We start from the raw sequence: 14852 nt of genomic DNA, 5'->3' as shown, positions 1-14852 counted from the left end.
AATTCCTCTAAAACTGTCTGGCTAACACATAATACAGAGCAGATCAATTCTTCACATACATTGTTTTACACAATATATTATCACAGCACTGGCAAACCATGGTTGACCAACTCCCTGACCAACATGGCTGACCTTCGGACCATCATAGGATTCATTCCATTCTAATTCCAGCAATTTAATTGACTGCATAATTTCTAATCACCTTTGCCCCCCCCCCCCATGTGTTCTCCAACTCATAAAACATTTTAGAAAAATATTCAGTGTCGATATCCTCACAAGGTGAGGCTTCGAAAAGGAATTGAAAACAGGGGTGTTAATCATTTTGACCACTACCTTTGAGAAAAAAAAGATTACTTGTTATACAGAATGTCTTTACCCGAACAATTGTATTAGTATAAAATATAATTTTGCAACAAGAAAATGTGCACGCTATAGCTCAGTATTTAAATGATTTATTTTAAACAGTCGTTATTGCTCATCTTTATCAAAAGGCGTCAATTTCAGACCCCAGTGTAGTTTGAATTTCTCCTGAGCCTCGATTATACTAGCTGTTCACCCTACGCTTACAGGATATAGGTTATGCTTATAAACCATTTAATCATATTCCCCACCTCCCAATAACAAGAAGAATAATCCTTTAATACATTTTTATTTAGGTAACCAAAAAAGAAATGCAGGCCCAGTACGGTCACAGACAGGAAACCCTTTCAACACATGGCAGAGTGATTTATCTTGGAATAAGAACAATAATGCTACCTTCAACAAAGACAAGACATTAATGCTATAAAAACATCAAGCTAATGCTCATCGAGGCCAGTGTTGGAGGTAACGCGTTACAGTAATATATTACTTTTGTGAGTAAAGGAGTAATATAACGAGTTATCTTCAAATATTGTAATAGTTGCTTTTTTTCAAGTAACGAGTCCTTTACTTCCATCATCATTATATCTCTCAGCGTGTTATACATTGAGTGTACAAAACATGTTCTTCCCATGAAATAGGCTGACCAGGTGAATGCTATGATCCCTTATTGATGTCACCTGTTAAATCCACTTCATATGAGTGTAGATGAAGGGGAGGAGACAGGTTAAAGAAGGATTTTAAAGCCTCGAGACAATTGAGGCATGGATTGTGTATGTGGACCATTCAGAGGGTGAATGGGCAAGACAAAAGATTGAAGTGCCTTTGAAAGCCATTTTGCATGGTCATCTCAGTCTCCGGACTTGAAAACCTGCGGTATGGCAGTAGGTGCCAGGTTTGGTAATGCCACCAGCAATACTGCTCGTTCTGTGCATGATTTCCTGCAAGACAGGAATGCCAGTGTTCTGCCATGGCTAGCAAAGAGCCTGGATCGCAATCCCATTCAGCATGTCTGGGACCTGTATGATTGGAGGGTGAGGGCTAGGGCCATTCCCCCCCAGAAATGTCCGGGAACTTGCAGGTGCTTTGGTGGGAGAGTGGGGTAACATCTCACAGCAAGAACTCGCAAATCTGGTGCAATCCATGAGGAGATGCAGTGCTGTACTTAATGCAGCTGGTGGCCACACCAGATACGGACTGTTACTTTTGATTTGGACCCCCTTTGTTCAGGGACACATTATTCAATTTCTGTTAATCACATGTCTGTGGAACTTATTCCATTTATGTCTCAGTTTTTGAATCTTATGTTCATACAAATATTTACACATGTTAATGTGCTGAAAATAAACACAGTTGACAGTGAGGATGTTTCTTTTTTTGCTGAGATATATATATAGATACATAGATGGCAGCTGTGTTGTTACCCTACTTATCCTTTTCCTTGTGGAAATACTCCCATTACTTAATCGAAGAGAAAGAGGACAACGTTTTAGTCAAGTGCAAACTCTGCACAGGCAGCAAGCATTGATCTCTTCATCCAGAAACACCACATCAAATCTGAAATAGCATCTGGAGGTCGTGCAGAAAGGCACAAAAGCTGGAAGCCGAAGTTCCAGAAATGCGTGAAAGAGGAGAAATCTATAGGCATTATGATAATAAACAAAAGATGCACATGCCTAAACAATATTTCCAAGTACTCTTACAAAATGTCCATGTAAACAATCAAAATGTCTGATAAATCCAATGTTTGATCACAACAAACATTCTATTTTAATATCCAATGGAATAGGCCTTATTGGCCATAAACATTTAGGCAGCTTTACGAAACGAAATGTACATTAAAGCCACTAAATACAGGCTGTCAAGTGACAACAAGGATGACTTCAAATAACCGGCGCATTAACCTGCTGAACGTGAATGCAAACCGTGTCATATGAACCCTACACAAAATGCACTGTAATAAAGTCATACCTCTTCTGTCCTCGACTTTTCCTGAAGAAGTCTATTTAACACACTGACTGACGTTAGTATTTTCGATATAACAATCAAGACTGTGTTCTAAGCACTTTTAGGAGGACATGTATTTCTTTTTTCCCCACGCTGCCTTTCCGTCACCCGACAGTTGACTAACGGCCAATCGAAACTACACCTAAACTATATTGAAAATAATTTCACCCATATAATAATAAACAACAACAACAACAACAACAACAACAACAATAGATGCAGTCTAAAGATCAGATTAAATTCACATGTCCCATGGGTGACAATATCAGGCTATCAATTGTAATTGTGAATGAAGGATTCAGCACCTAGGATAGCGCCTTAGGGGTGGCTTTGCTCATCTGATACAGGTAGGCCTATAGTGGAGCTCCATGGTGCTGAATGACCAGCGGAGGAGAAAAACAACAATTGCAACAAGTGATATGTAATATATTACTTCTTTCCATGCAACCATATTGTAACTTGACAAGATGAATTTTCTTAAACCTAACAATAGATTACTTTTCTAAGTAATGAATCCCAACACTGATCACGCCACACAAATCCCCAACATTACAATGACGTGTAATGTAGGGGAGTGTAATGTAGGGGACTTGTGTGGCTATATAAACACGACTTGTTTTTTTGGTGTACCCTCAAAAGTGCTTTACGGTTGAAAGCCATGCCACATGCTTGACATTTGAACGGCTTCTCTCCAGTATGTATGAGCATATGTCGTTTTCTATCTTTGCTGACATAAAAGCGTTTATCGCAAACTGTGCACGGATACGGCCGCTCCCCTGTGTGCCTCCGCAGATGCTCCTGCAGCTCACTCTTCTGCCTACAACCTTTGCCACATTCTGGACACTTGAATGGCCGTTCTCCAGTGTGCGTCCGGGTGTGAATCCTCAATTCAGCCGTAGATTTGAAACCCTTTCCACAGAGGTCACAGAGGAACGGTCTCTCGCCAGTGTGCATTAACATATGCCTTCTTAACCATACCAACTGAAAAAACTTCTTCCCACAGTCTGGGCAGATGAAAGCAGCATCTGTGTGATGCAACATGTGTTGTTTCAATAGCTCTTTTCTCTGGAACCTTTTCCCACAAGTGGAGCAAGCGTGGGGTTTTCCCTCGACATGACTCTTAGAGTGTGATTGCAGTAGTTTTTCACTCCGGAAACCCTTTCCACACTCAGCGCAGAGGAATGGTTTCTCCCCTGTGTGAATTCGCTCGTGAATAGTCAGGGTATACTGTGTTCGGAATAATCGCTGGCACACTGAGCACTGGTAAGGAGTGGACTCATTTCTCTGATGTAAGCGCAGCTCAGTTAACGAAACAAAAGTCTTCTGACAAGAAGGACAGGGGAACGGTCCCGTAAATTGATGAGTACGACTGTAGTGGCTCTTCAGGTCCATGCCCTGAGAAAAGATCTCGTCACAAAATGTGCACTTCAAGACGTCAGGGCACTTGTTGAGACTTTCCTTTTGGTGTGAAGCAATGTGCCTTACCATTGTAGCTTCAAATTTAAAAGTCTTCTGGCATAGAGGACATGCTTTAGGAATTGTCTTTTTATTAGAGGACTGTGCTGTAGTGGTGGGGGCTTGAGAGATTGGTGGTTCCTGGGTTGCTGTACTGGAAGGCTGAGGAATGTCATTTTTATTTTCCCTTGGAGCCAGTGACCATGCTGGCTTAGTCACATGTTTGTATACTCTCTCTAACCGACAACCTCTTTTGCTCTGCTGGTGTCTCTTCCTTTGACTGTGGGATACGAAAGCCATCGAAGCACTGGGACACTTAAAGCGGCTTTTGTCTGGGGCGTGACGGTGAAGAAAGTGGCTTTTCAAACTAGACGTTTGTGAAAACGTTGCGTGGCACACAGGACATGTTTTGGAATCATTTGCGTTTGAGGAAAGTTCTGGAATGATGCGAGCAGGAGGGCTTTTTGATCTCAGCTCCTTCCTTTTTCTGATGGACTCACTTGTAGGACAACCTCTTTTGTTACTCTGGTGTTTCCTCAAATCACGGAGGAAGGCAAAACCCTTCAGACAAAGAGGACACTTAAAAAGTCTTTTGCCTTTGTGAAATATAATAAGATGGCTTCTCAACATATATTGAAACTCAAAAGTCTTATGGCATAGGTGGCACGTTTTGGGATCACTACTTGCATTACTGGACTGTCCCGATATCCTGTCATTCTTTCCATGCTGGCGCTCATTGACCTCCTGTCGTTTCGTCATCTCCTCACACTCATTCTGCTGATGTTTTTGGAAGTCGTCCTGGTGGTCAAAGCCTTCCCCACACTGGGTGCACTGGTGAGGGCTCTGCTCGGTGTGAGTTCGCATGTGTGTTGTCAAATCCTTCGCTTCAACAAAACTCTTCCCACATAAGGAGCAAATTTTGGCACGCTTGCTTCTTTTAGGAGACTGCTCTGTGGTATGGGAGACAGGACCTGGAGCACCGGCTGGTGTTGGAAAGAGAGAAGTACCATTGTTAGAAGGTGGTTACAGATGTCACTCTCACCTCTAACTTGAGCCTTGGATATATATATATTTTTTTAAATGCTGTTTTACTCACCTGTCATGAGACTGTTGTCATCAAGTTGGGTCAGCAGCACTACGGGCTGAAGTTCTAAATCAGACACGTCTTCAACCACCTGTTGTTTCCTTCCAATATTCATTCTGCCGTCACATTCATCCCCATTCCTCTCTTCTGTTTGCTCTCCGGGGAGTGCCTTGACTTTCTCGTGTAGATGCTCCAACTCCACAGAAGGCCCTTCATCCTGATCCGAAGATACGACTTCGCCATCTGAAACCTTGCCAGTTCCCTTGGAATCAGGCATATCAGGCATGTTGGCGAGAAATGTGTGCAGTTCAGAAAAGAACGGACAGGTCGCTCGGCCACTACTGCTTGGGTTCCTCAGTGCTTGTCTGTAGCTGTGCTTCATGTGCTTCATCTTTGATTGGCACTGCTTCCACGTCCTTTTGATGCCAATGACCTTTAGCCGCTCGGAAACTTCACTGTACGCATGTTTTTTCCGGTAACTTTGCTCCATCATCTGAAGAACCTGTTTGTTTGACCACACGGAGATCAGTGCTTTCGTCCCCTCCAGGGTCCAGGTCCGTGTGTCATTGTCTGCCGAGGTTGTCGAAGACACGTCTTCAACCATCTGTTTGCGACAATGTTTTTTGGGGGGGCTTTTCATCTTGCTGTCACTTTGAGGGATGCAAAATGTTTCATCCTCTTTTTTCTCGTTGGCTTGCTCTCCGGGGAGTGTCTTGCATTTCACTTTTCTGGAAACCATTTTCTCACGTTGAGGCGCCAACTCGACAGCCACAGAAGGCCCTTTATCCCGATCCAAAGACATTACCCTTCCATCTGAAACCTTGCCAGTTTCCTTGGACTCCGGCATATCAGGCACCGCGGCAAGAAAATTGTGCAGTTTAGAAAAGAACGGACACGGTCGGCTACTTGGGTTCCTCAGTGTTTCTCTGTAGCGCCACTTCAAGGCTTTTATCTTATTGTGGCATTGCTTGGTTGTCTTTCTGATACCAAGCTCCTTTAGACATTCCGAAATTTCACTGTAAACATGTTTTTTTCTATAGCTTTGCTCCATCTTATGAAGAATCTGTTCGTCCGACCATATAGAGATAAGTGACTTTGTCTCCTCAGGTGTCCAGCAGGTCCATCCAACGTCGTCTGCGGTCATCGATGATGTTGAGGACATGTCTTCTCCGTCTACAATCTCTACCTTTAAAACATCATAAGCCAAGTCATGACGCAGTCTCTCCTCGTAGTCGTTCTCTCCCCATTCCTCTGTTCTTCCATCCACCATTTCCACTGCCTTCTTAACCGTGTCCAAACTCATCCCTAGCTCCTTCTCTACATTATCGTGCTCTATCAAAATGTCCCTTTCCTTTCTGGATGCACAGGTGGACAAAGACTGGCTCTGCGAGCGTGCTTCATCATGGTCCATTTCTATCCTCTCTGAGAGCGAGTGAGACAGTGAAGAGAGGATACGATCATCGGCACCAGATGACGGAGCTGAAACATTGGAAAAAAAGATAAATATTTAGTCTGCCTGTGATTGCTACATACATTTTTGGATTTGAATGACATATGCTATGATGATATATGGTTCTTGACGAATATAACTTACAACTGCCTCATGAGCCTAGTTCGACTGTCGTAGCCCATCAAAATGAAAATGTAGGTTTGTTTTACTCAATTTTATAGCCTCACTTTATAGCCTCAAATCATGGTTAAAACTATAATTTTGGTATGGACGGTCAGTTATTGTATCCATAGATTTGTCTAGGAGTATGAGAGTGGTTACATTTTTCCAACTCCATCCCTCAGATGTTTACCAAATCAATATCTTGAAAATAGAAACAAAGTATAAATTCCCCCCAGAACCCTCGCTGCTTACGCCCACGATTCCTTTGAAAACAAATGGGAGCGTCTCTACAACAGTTGCACGTCCAGTGTTGCAGCCCGTTAGTCTCGTTACATTTAAAAACGTAATTAAAAACTTATTTGCCACTGTATGAAAACAGAGCTGGGAAAAAGCCTACCATTAGTGAACAAATGGCCATGGCATCTGTTGTGCTGGAGAAGAGTCTTCAAAGGCTGAGGTTGAGTCACAGAATGTGCACACTCCTTCAGCATAGAGGGGGCAGGTCTGAGCCATGATACAGTCTGTGAAGGGGAGGTGGCTTAAAATGAGCAACAAATTAAAATTGACCAAATGACAAAAGTAAGGTATGGTAGATTTCGCAATATAACAACTCAAAATCGGCCAAGGTTGCCACGATTGGCTCGTCCCAAATTGCATCTACCTGTTGAAAGGTTGGCGTTGGAAGCAACTTCTCCAGCCTGATGAGGAACTCCCACATCAGAGTCTGCAGTGCTGCGTCATACCTGGGCCCGAATTCTTCTGGAAAAACATCCTAGAAGAAACATTAAAGTACATCTGAGTGGTGTATAACAGATTAAACGAATGACTTAATTGAGTGTGAGGCATCCTATTGACATCATTAATGGCTATACAAGTCTACTCAATATTAGCTAATGCAGGTTGGGGTTCAGCATTACTGATTTAAATGTCTGTTTAGCAGAAACATTGTTCTCACACCAACCTGGAAGAAGTGTTCCCTCTCAATTGGGTCATCTAGAAGAGTTTGGACAAGTTCCAAGAAGTTTGATTCCGAAGCCTCCACCTCTGTATCTATCTACAGCAAGTATACACAACACAGTTAGTAAATTAACCTAGCCAACAGAGCTACAAGGCTTGATCACTTGAGTGGCACTCACCTCCTTTTCTCTATGAGTGATGATGCAGGTCCTCATCCTGCTCAGGTGTGGCTGGATGGTCTCCGGGTCAGCTGAACAATCAGAGCGACACAACTCCAGAACCAGCTGTCAACAAACAGGTAACACTGAGGCATTTTAGATGCAAACCAATCCGGGCAGTGAGTAAGGTAGAAGAATGTTACAGTAAGTGTTAGACAGTATGTAAATGCACTTACAAATGCGTATAATATTGAACCTTTACGTATCATCGTGCAACCTTATTTTCAATGGTTGCATTGGTAAAGTTATTTTCTCACTTTTGAGTGTGATTGCATTGTTTCTCTGTCCCAGGAACAGAAGAGGTTGGTTTTCATAATGTGTCTTGACCCACCTTTGAAACCCTGATGCCCTGGTCAAATTTACATCCAGGACATGACTGAATCCTCATTCCTAACACACTACCCATATGGTTTTGTTTTCAGACCAATAGCCCCACATTTGAAACCTTGATGATTAATTGGTACACTTATTTATTCCAGGGATGAACGCCTCCTCTGAAGAACTCAAGCCATATTATTGGTGTGGTTTGCTGGTTTCGGGGAAATTCCCAAGACTTGGTGAGATGTGCACATCTATGAAACGTGTTTGAAATAAAGACGACCTGGAACGTGCCCAGAATTGCGTGTTGACACAGACATAGGGCAGGTTTGTAAATTCACTCTGGCTATCTCCCCGATTTCAGAGCACTCCCGTCTGTGTGCCAGAGGGCAGAATAACTGATGAATTTACCAAACGCTCGACACCTGTTGAATATGGCCGGTGTCAGTAAACATCGGGGGGAAAAGCTTGATTAATTTGTTGCCAGCAGCACAGTTACCAATCCTCTGGATAACATGAAGACAGCTTAACCAGCTCTGCTAGGGCAAGTAAAATGGCTAGTGAGGTGTTCTCTCATTTATGTCTGAAAGTAGCTAGCAAGCTAGCTAACGTTAGCTTGACTGCCTTTGTGAGGTCACAACTCTTGGATCAACCCTACTCCTAGGCCAGAGCGACCAGTGTGTGTTCTAAACGCTCCGAGAGCAAAGCGCTCCAAATTTATAAACGGACAATTTACAAACCGCCCAGAGAGCACTCTGAGCTCTCCCTGGCACTCCAGAGTGAATTTACGAACGCACCCATAATGTGACCCATAGTGCGTCGTGAAGAATCAGGATGGACATGGCTATGAAAAGCGTGCAAAGGCCAGAAAGAAGAGATTGCGTGAAAGAAACGTTCACAAGAAGAAAAAAAAAGAGTGTACATCCTCTACAATTTGTTTCACTTTTGGATACAGAAATCCTGTTGATTACTTAGGAAAGAAATTCCACAAATTAACAAGGCACACCTGTTAATTGAAATGCATTTTCATGAAGCTGGTTGAGAGAAAGCCAAGAGATATTTTGATTTGTTTAACACTTTTGCGGTTACTACATGATTCCATATGTGTTATTTCATAGTTTTCATGTCTTTACTATTATTCTACAAAGTAGAAAATAGAAAAAATAAAGAAAACCCCTGGAATGAGTAGGTGTGTCCAAACGTTTGACTGGTACTGTACATGACAGAAGATGACACTAAACTTGTTCAGTCAATGAATGGTGGGGGTATGAAGATCAAAACATTAAGCATTGTGAGAAGATACCTCCACTGTTTCACCAAACAAAAGTATTACGGTTACCATTTCACACCAGAGCATTCTCCATACTTGGACTATCACAGAGAAGTGGTAAGTGTGTTGATATAGTCTGGTTAGCAGTAATATGTTGGGAATGATGATTGAATAATGTCCTGAATGTAAATTTGGCCACGATTTCAAATGTGGGTCAAGACATCATGAAAAACAACCTCTTCTGTTCCTGGGACAGAACACCAATGCAAATAACTAACTGTTCAACTGTGCAACTATTGAATAGAAGGTTGCATGATGGCACATAAGAATTCATCTTAAAAGGCATGTTTTAAGTGCATTTAAACATTGTTAATAACTGGATGTAAATATTGGCTCACCATTTGGCAAACACAGACCAGTTATTGCACTATTTTGACCAATGTGATAACTATTTGTTCATGATTTATACTGCATTTACAAATGATGAAATGTTAATAACATAATTATAACCCCTTTACAAGTGGAACCTTGTAGTAAAGTGTTACCGGATTTGTTTTAATTGTACCTTTATTTTAACCAGGAGTTAACTCAAGGTCTCTTTCTCAAGGGAGCCCTGCATGCACACAAATGTCACCCTACGTTCTACTTCAGTCACACCCCTCCATGTCTCACCTGCGCTCGCAGCCCCATGATGAGTTGGACTTTCTCTCTGTAACTCATCAGATCAGGAATCATCTCCAACACAGTGGTGGCAAACTCCTCCACCAACCCGTAGTCCATTGTGTCTCTCCGCTGAACAACTTGCCATAGAGCTGCCGACACCAGCCGCAGTGGAGGAACCAAAAGGCGCAGAGACGACAGAGGAAGAGGAAGACCTGGTTGGAAAGAAAACATTTGGTGACGTTCCAGGGCATCTTTTATTGCGATTGCCACATACAGATGATCAGATTTTACACGTCATGGAGTGGTTTTGTTGCTGCATAGCTAAATGTGGCTAGCCATCTACTGGACAGGTTATGTTCCTACTTCTACACTGGCATAATGAAACAGAAATGAGTTAACTACATTCCAAATAATAAAGCCTGCATTTCACTTATAAGTAGCCTACATGCATTTATTTGACACTTCTCAATATAACAACTGACCTATACTGCAATAAATTGAACATAATGAAGCTTTGGTTTTCAGATGTAAGAATGTTTTTTAAGCCTCCCTACCTTAATTACCAAGAAATATCACAGTAGTGCCTTTCTACTTTCTAAATCCATCCTGAATCCACCCTTCCAGTGAGATCAAGATTATATGGATTTTCTGCATTAAACCAACCTAACATAATCCTGATTAAAGGCCAGACTGGATTAGCAAATCCGTATTCGGAGGATGAGAATCTTATTTTTCAGTTTTGAAATACCCAACATTTAATCCAATTAGGGCTGTGATTGTCATGGAATTTTGGATGACTGTAATTGGACAGCCAAATGACCGAGGTCACCATGATAATGGTTCAAAAAACGTTGACCCATATTTTGTCCTCGCCTCCGCTCCTGACTGCATGTGCTGCCATAGAAATACAATGGACGTCTCCATTCAATTCAATGATGGTGGACTGGCGGCCATTGCAAAGCAGGAAGTAAAATATGTGCTGTGATTTTTGGATTCAACTCAACTGACATTACAAAAAATTGAAATACAGTCCATTGCATGAGCCACATTACTTAACATAATTTGAATGAACATTCTACATACAAACACTCGATCACTTGCGCGCACACACATTTATACTGACTATCATCATATACGCTGCTGCTACTATGTTAATCATATATCCTGATGCCCACCTTACCCTTCTATCTACCTCTATCAATGCAGTATCCCTTCACATTGTAAATATGGTACTGGAACTGACCCTGTATATAGTATGCTTACTTTATCATGTTCTTATTCCTATATCTCACGTGTTTTGTTCCAGCTTGCTTTTTTTGTATTACATTGTTATGATTACTGCATTGTTAGGGTTAGAGCATGCAAGAAAGGCATTTTTCACTGCAATTGTGCAAGTGATTTTAAGGGTGCGTTGGTAAAATCACTTTGGCCATCTACTTTGTTTTCAGTGTGCAGAATAACGGATGAATTTACAAATGTGCAACACCCGTTGAACATGACCGGTGTCAGTAAACGTCTGCAAAAAAAACAATGAAATTGTTGCCAGCAGCACAGTTACAGTCACCAATGCTCTAGATAACATGAAAACAGCTCAACCAGCTCTGCTAGAGCAAGTAAAATGGTCAGAGTGAGGTGTTCTCTCTTATGTCTGAAAGTAGTAAGCTAGCCAACTTTAGCCAGGTAGCTTTGGTGCTTCAGCGAAACGCTCCGAATCTGGATTTATGAACTCACCCTAAAACATTGCGAGTGCACCCATGAGTTTACCAGTCAAATTGCCAGGGTTAGAGGTTATATTCCTGTGCGCTGCTGCATTTCAAATCAAATCAAATTTTATTTGTCACATACACATGGTTAGCAGATGTTAATGCGAGTGTAGCGAAATGCTTGTGCTTCCAGTTCCGACAATGCAGTAATAACCAACAAGTAATCTAACTAACAATTCCAAAACTAATTTCTTATACACAGGGGATAAAGAATATGTACATAAAGATATGAATGAGTGATGGTGCAGAGCAGAATAGGCCAGATACAGTAGATGGTATCGAGTACAGTATATACATACGAGATGAGTATGTAAACAAAGTGGCATAGTTAAAGTGGCTAGTGATACATGTATTACATAAGGATGCAGTAGATGATAGAATACAGTATATACGTATACATATGAGATGAATAATGTAAGTCGGGGTAGCCTAGTGGTTAGAGCGTTGGACTAGTAACCGAAGGGTTGCAAGTTCATATCCCCGAGCTGACAAGGTACAAATCTGTCATTCTTCCCACTGTTCCTAGGCAGTCATTGAAAATAAGAATTTGTTCTTAACTGACTCGCCTAGTTAAATAAAGGCAAAAAAATTAAATAAACAATTCAGTCAACTGTTTGTTAGCCTGCAAATTCTGACCCTATCGTTACACTTGTTTACACTACTGCACTGGGGTCAGAACACAGTCATGGTTAGATTAAAACATTGCGGAACCGGGGTTGAATATGGGTCGGAAAATGTACCACAATGCAGGGATGGGATGTGCCACTACAATTTTATCTATATCCAAACTGATACATCGAGAGGGTTGAAATAATGCTAGTTCTTCCAGAAAACATACATTTTCGCCTTAATGCTAGCTAGCAGTAGCCACACCAGCCATTTAGGAATGGCACGTCATGTTGATCAACAAAGGAGCTGATTGGCTGACAATGCCATTCCAAAATGGTTTCAGTGACTACTGCGAGCTAGCATGAGGACGAAAAGGGCAGTTTTTCATAAAAACTAGCAGTATTTAAATCTTCAACGTATCAGTTTGGATCTAGGTCAAATTTGGAGTACATCCCATCCCTGCATTGAGGTACGTTTTCCAACCGGGCCCTGCTGTTGTGTTTTTGAGCAAGGCACTTAATCCACCCAGAGTTGCTGCATGCACACTGTGCCTCTCAATGTGTGTGTGTCTGGGGTTTTGGGAAAGACAGAGGACGAATTTCCATTCTAACTAATCTTGCCCACTAGCCGCTCAACAAATCAAATCTGCAAAGTTGCTTAGGAGCTAGAAACAGAGCTGCCATGTCTGTCGGCGCCATCTTGCCATATCGAACCTATATGTGATACTAATTAAGCCTGGGGACAGGTTACATTCTTTACAAACGGCCCAATACATATGTTTTTTTCACTAATTGGTGAAAATTAGCTAATCAGATCAGCTCTTAAAAAGATCTGATGTAAAAAGATCTGAAGTGATTGGTCAACACCAATTTGTGGGAAAAATATAACTGTGCTACCTTTCTAAACATAGCCTTAAACTCTCGAAGATTATTATGTTGAGCTGTGTGACAGGGTTTACACAGGCAGCCCAATTTTTATATATTTGTTCCACTAATTGGTCTTTTGGCCATTAACGTCAGAGCTTTACACATAAAAAAAAATATAAAAAATAATAATAATAATAAATAAATATATACGAGAGCGTCTGCCAAATGACTTAAATGTAAATGTAAATATGAGCTTGTTATGATTGACCGGTATATATATATTTGAGCTTGTTATGATTGGTCCATTGAAAGAAATATCAGAATTGGGCTGCGAATTCTAGAAATTAATATCGCGCCACATTTCTTTTTAAATAATTGGCTATTCATTTAGTTTTTAAAAACTATTGTCAAGTCTGACACTGAAAACTATTAATGTAACCTGATTTTCTTACCATTATCTTCCTCCTCGTCAGTTTCCTTGGACTCAGGCATGTCAGGCATGGCGGCGAGAAATTCGTGCAGTTCAGAAAAGAACGGACACGGTCGGCTACTGCTTGGGTTTCTCAGTGTTTCTCTGTATCTCCACTTCAAGGCCTTAATCTTGTTTTGGCACTGCTTCCACGTCCGTTTGACACCAAGGTCTTTTAGCCGCTCCGAAATTTCGCTGTAAACATGTTTGTTTCTGTACGTTTGCTCCATCTTCAGAAGAATCTGCTCGTCTGACCATACCGAGATCAGCGCCTTTGTCTCATCCGCGGACCATGTCCATCCGACATCGTCTGCCAATGACATTGTCGATCTAGTTTTTTGATAGTAGTCTACAGCAACTAGTAAACTAGATAATACAAGATTAATATTAGTGTTAGTAGAAGTCCAAAAGCGTTGGTCGACAAAACAAAGTACTGGACTACTCCCTCTTTGACTGGCTACTTCGACGTGACGTCATGACGTCATCTACAAGAAAATATGGTCGTTCCCAGATGGGCTACTTTGCAGTCGTGCTGTGAATCTGAATATTGCCAAATATGTTATAAATAGAAAGTAATACGAACTAACTTGCCGAAGTACGTTTGATTAAAATGTTTCAGTAAAACAGTCCAGAAGATGGCATCAATGTCTGCACACTGAGTTAAATTTTATCATAAGCGGAAAAAAACTCTAGATCAATTTTACTCCCACAAAGAGAGAAGAATGCAAAGCTCATCCTCCATCTGGCAAATTTGATTAACGCTTACAAGCAAAAACTTCAACAGGAAGTACCAGTTACGACCTCAATACGGAAGTGTTCTGATGCAACAAAAAAGCTAAATTAGAGGACTGTTTCGCAAGCACAGATTGGAATATGTTCCGGGATTCATGATGGCGTTGAAGAGTTAAGCACTTCAGTCAACAACTTTATTAATAAGTACATCTACGACGTTGTCCTCATAGTGACAGATCCATAGTTGATTTTCAAATACGAGCACTTTTTGGATATTAAATGCTTTAGAAAATTAAACGTTGAAACTGCTTTTTATCTATCGGAATATTTTCTTCACTCTGTCTGTTGACAAGATAGAATAGTGGCTGAGACCATACTTTGAAAAATATAAAGATTTGTATTGGTTTCCCAAAATATTTTTTATTAACAACAAATCAATACAGAAAGTACATGAGGGAACACAAGTATA

At 41.2% G+C, this 14852-nt stretch overlaps 1 protein-coding gene across 1 annotated transcript; it reads right to left on the bottom strand.

The window, feature by feature from the left end:
* Positions 1 to 633: 633 nt before the first annotated feature.
* LOC135549999 (uncharacterized) lies at positions 634 to 14399 on the bottom strand. Its single transcript, XM_064980418.1, has 8 exons — positions 13635 to 14399; positions 9954 to 10156; positions 7655 to 7759; positions 7480 to 7572; positions 7180 to 7290; positions 6916 to 7039; positions 4919 to 6385; positions 634 to 4805 (listed from the first exon to the last, which is right to left on the bottom strand). Exons 1-8 carry the CDS (start codon positions 13972 to 13974, stop codon positions 2917 to 2919), a joined length of 4332 nt encoding a protein of 1443 aa, XP_064836490.1. The 5' UTR covers positions 13975 to 14399; the 3' UTR covers positions 634 to 2916.
* Between the last annotated feature and the right edge of the window lie 453 nt (positions 14400 to 14852).

This window comes from Oncorhynchus masou, chromosome 12 (genome assembly GCF_036934945.1).
Source record: "Oncorhynchus masou masou isolate Uvic2021 chromosome 12, UVic_Omas_1.1, whole genome shotgun sequence".
NCBI lineage: Eukaryota > Metazoa > Chordata > Actinopteri > Salmoniformes > Salmonidae > Oncorhynchus > Oncorhynchus masou.
The sequence above is the reverse complement of the archived record's forward strand: the minus strand, read 5'-3'. Positions and strand labels throughout refer to the sequence as shown.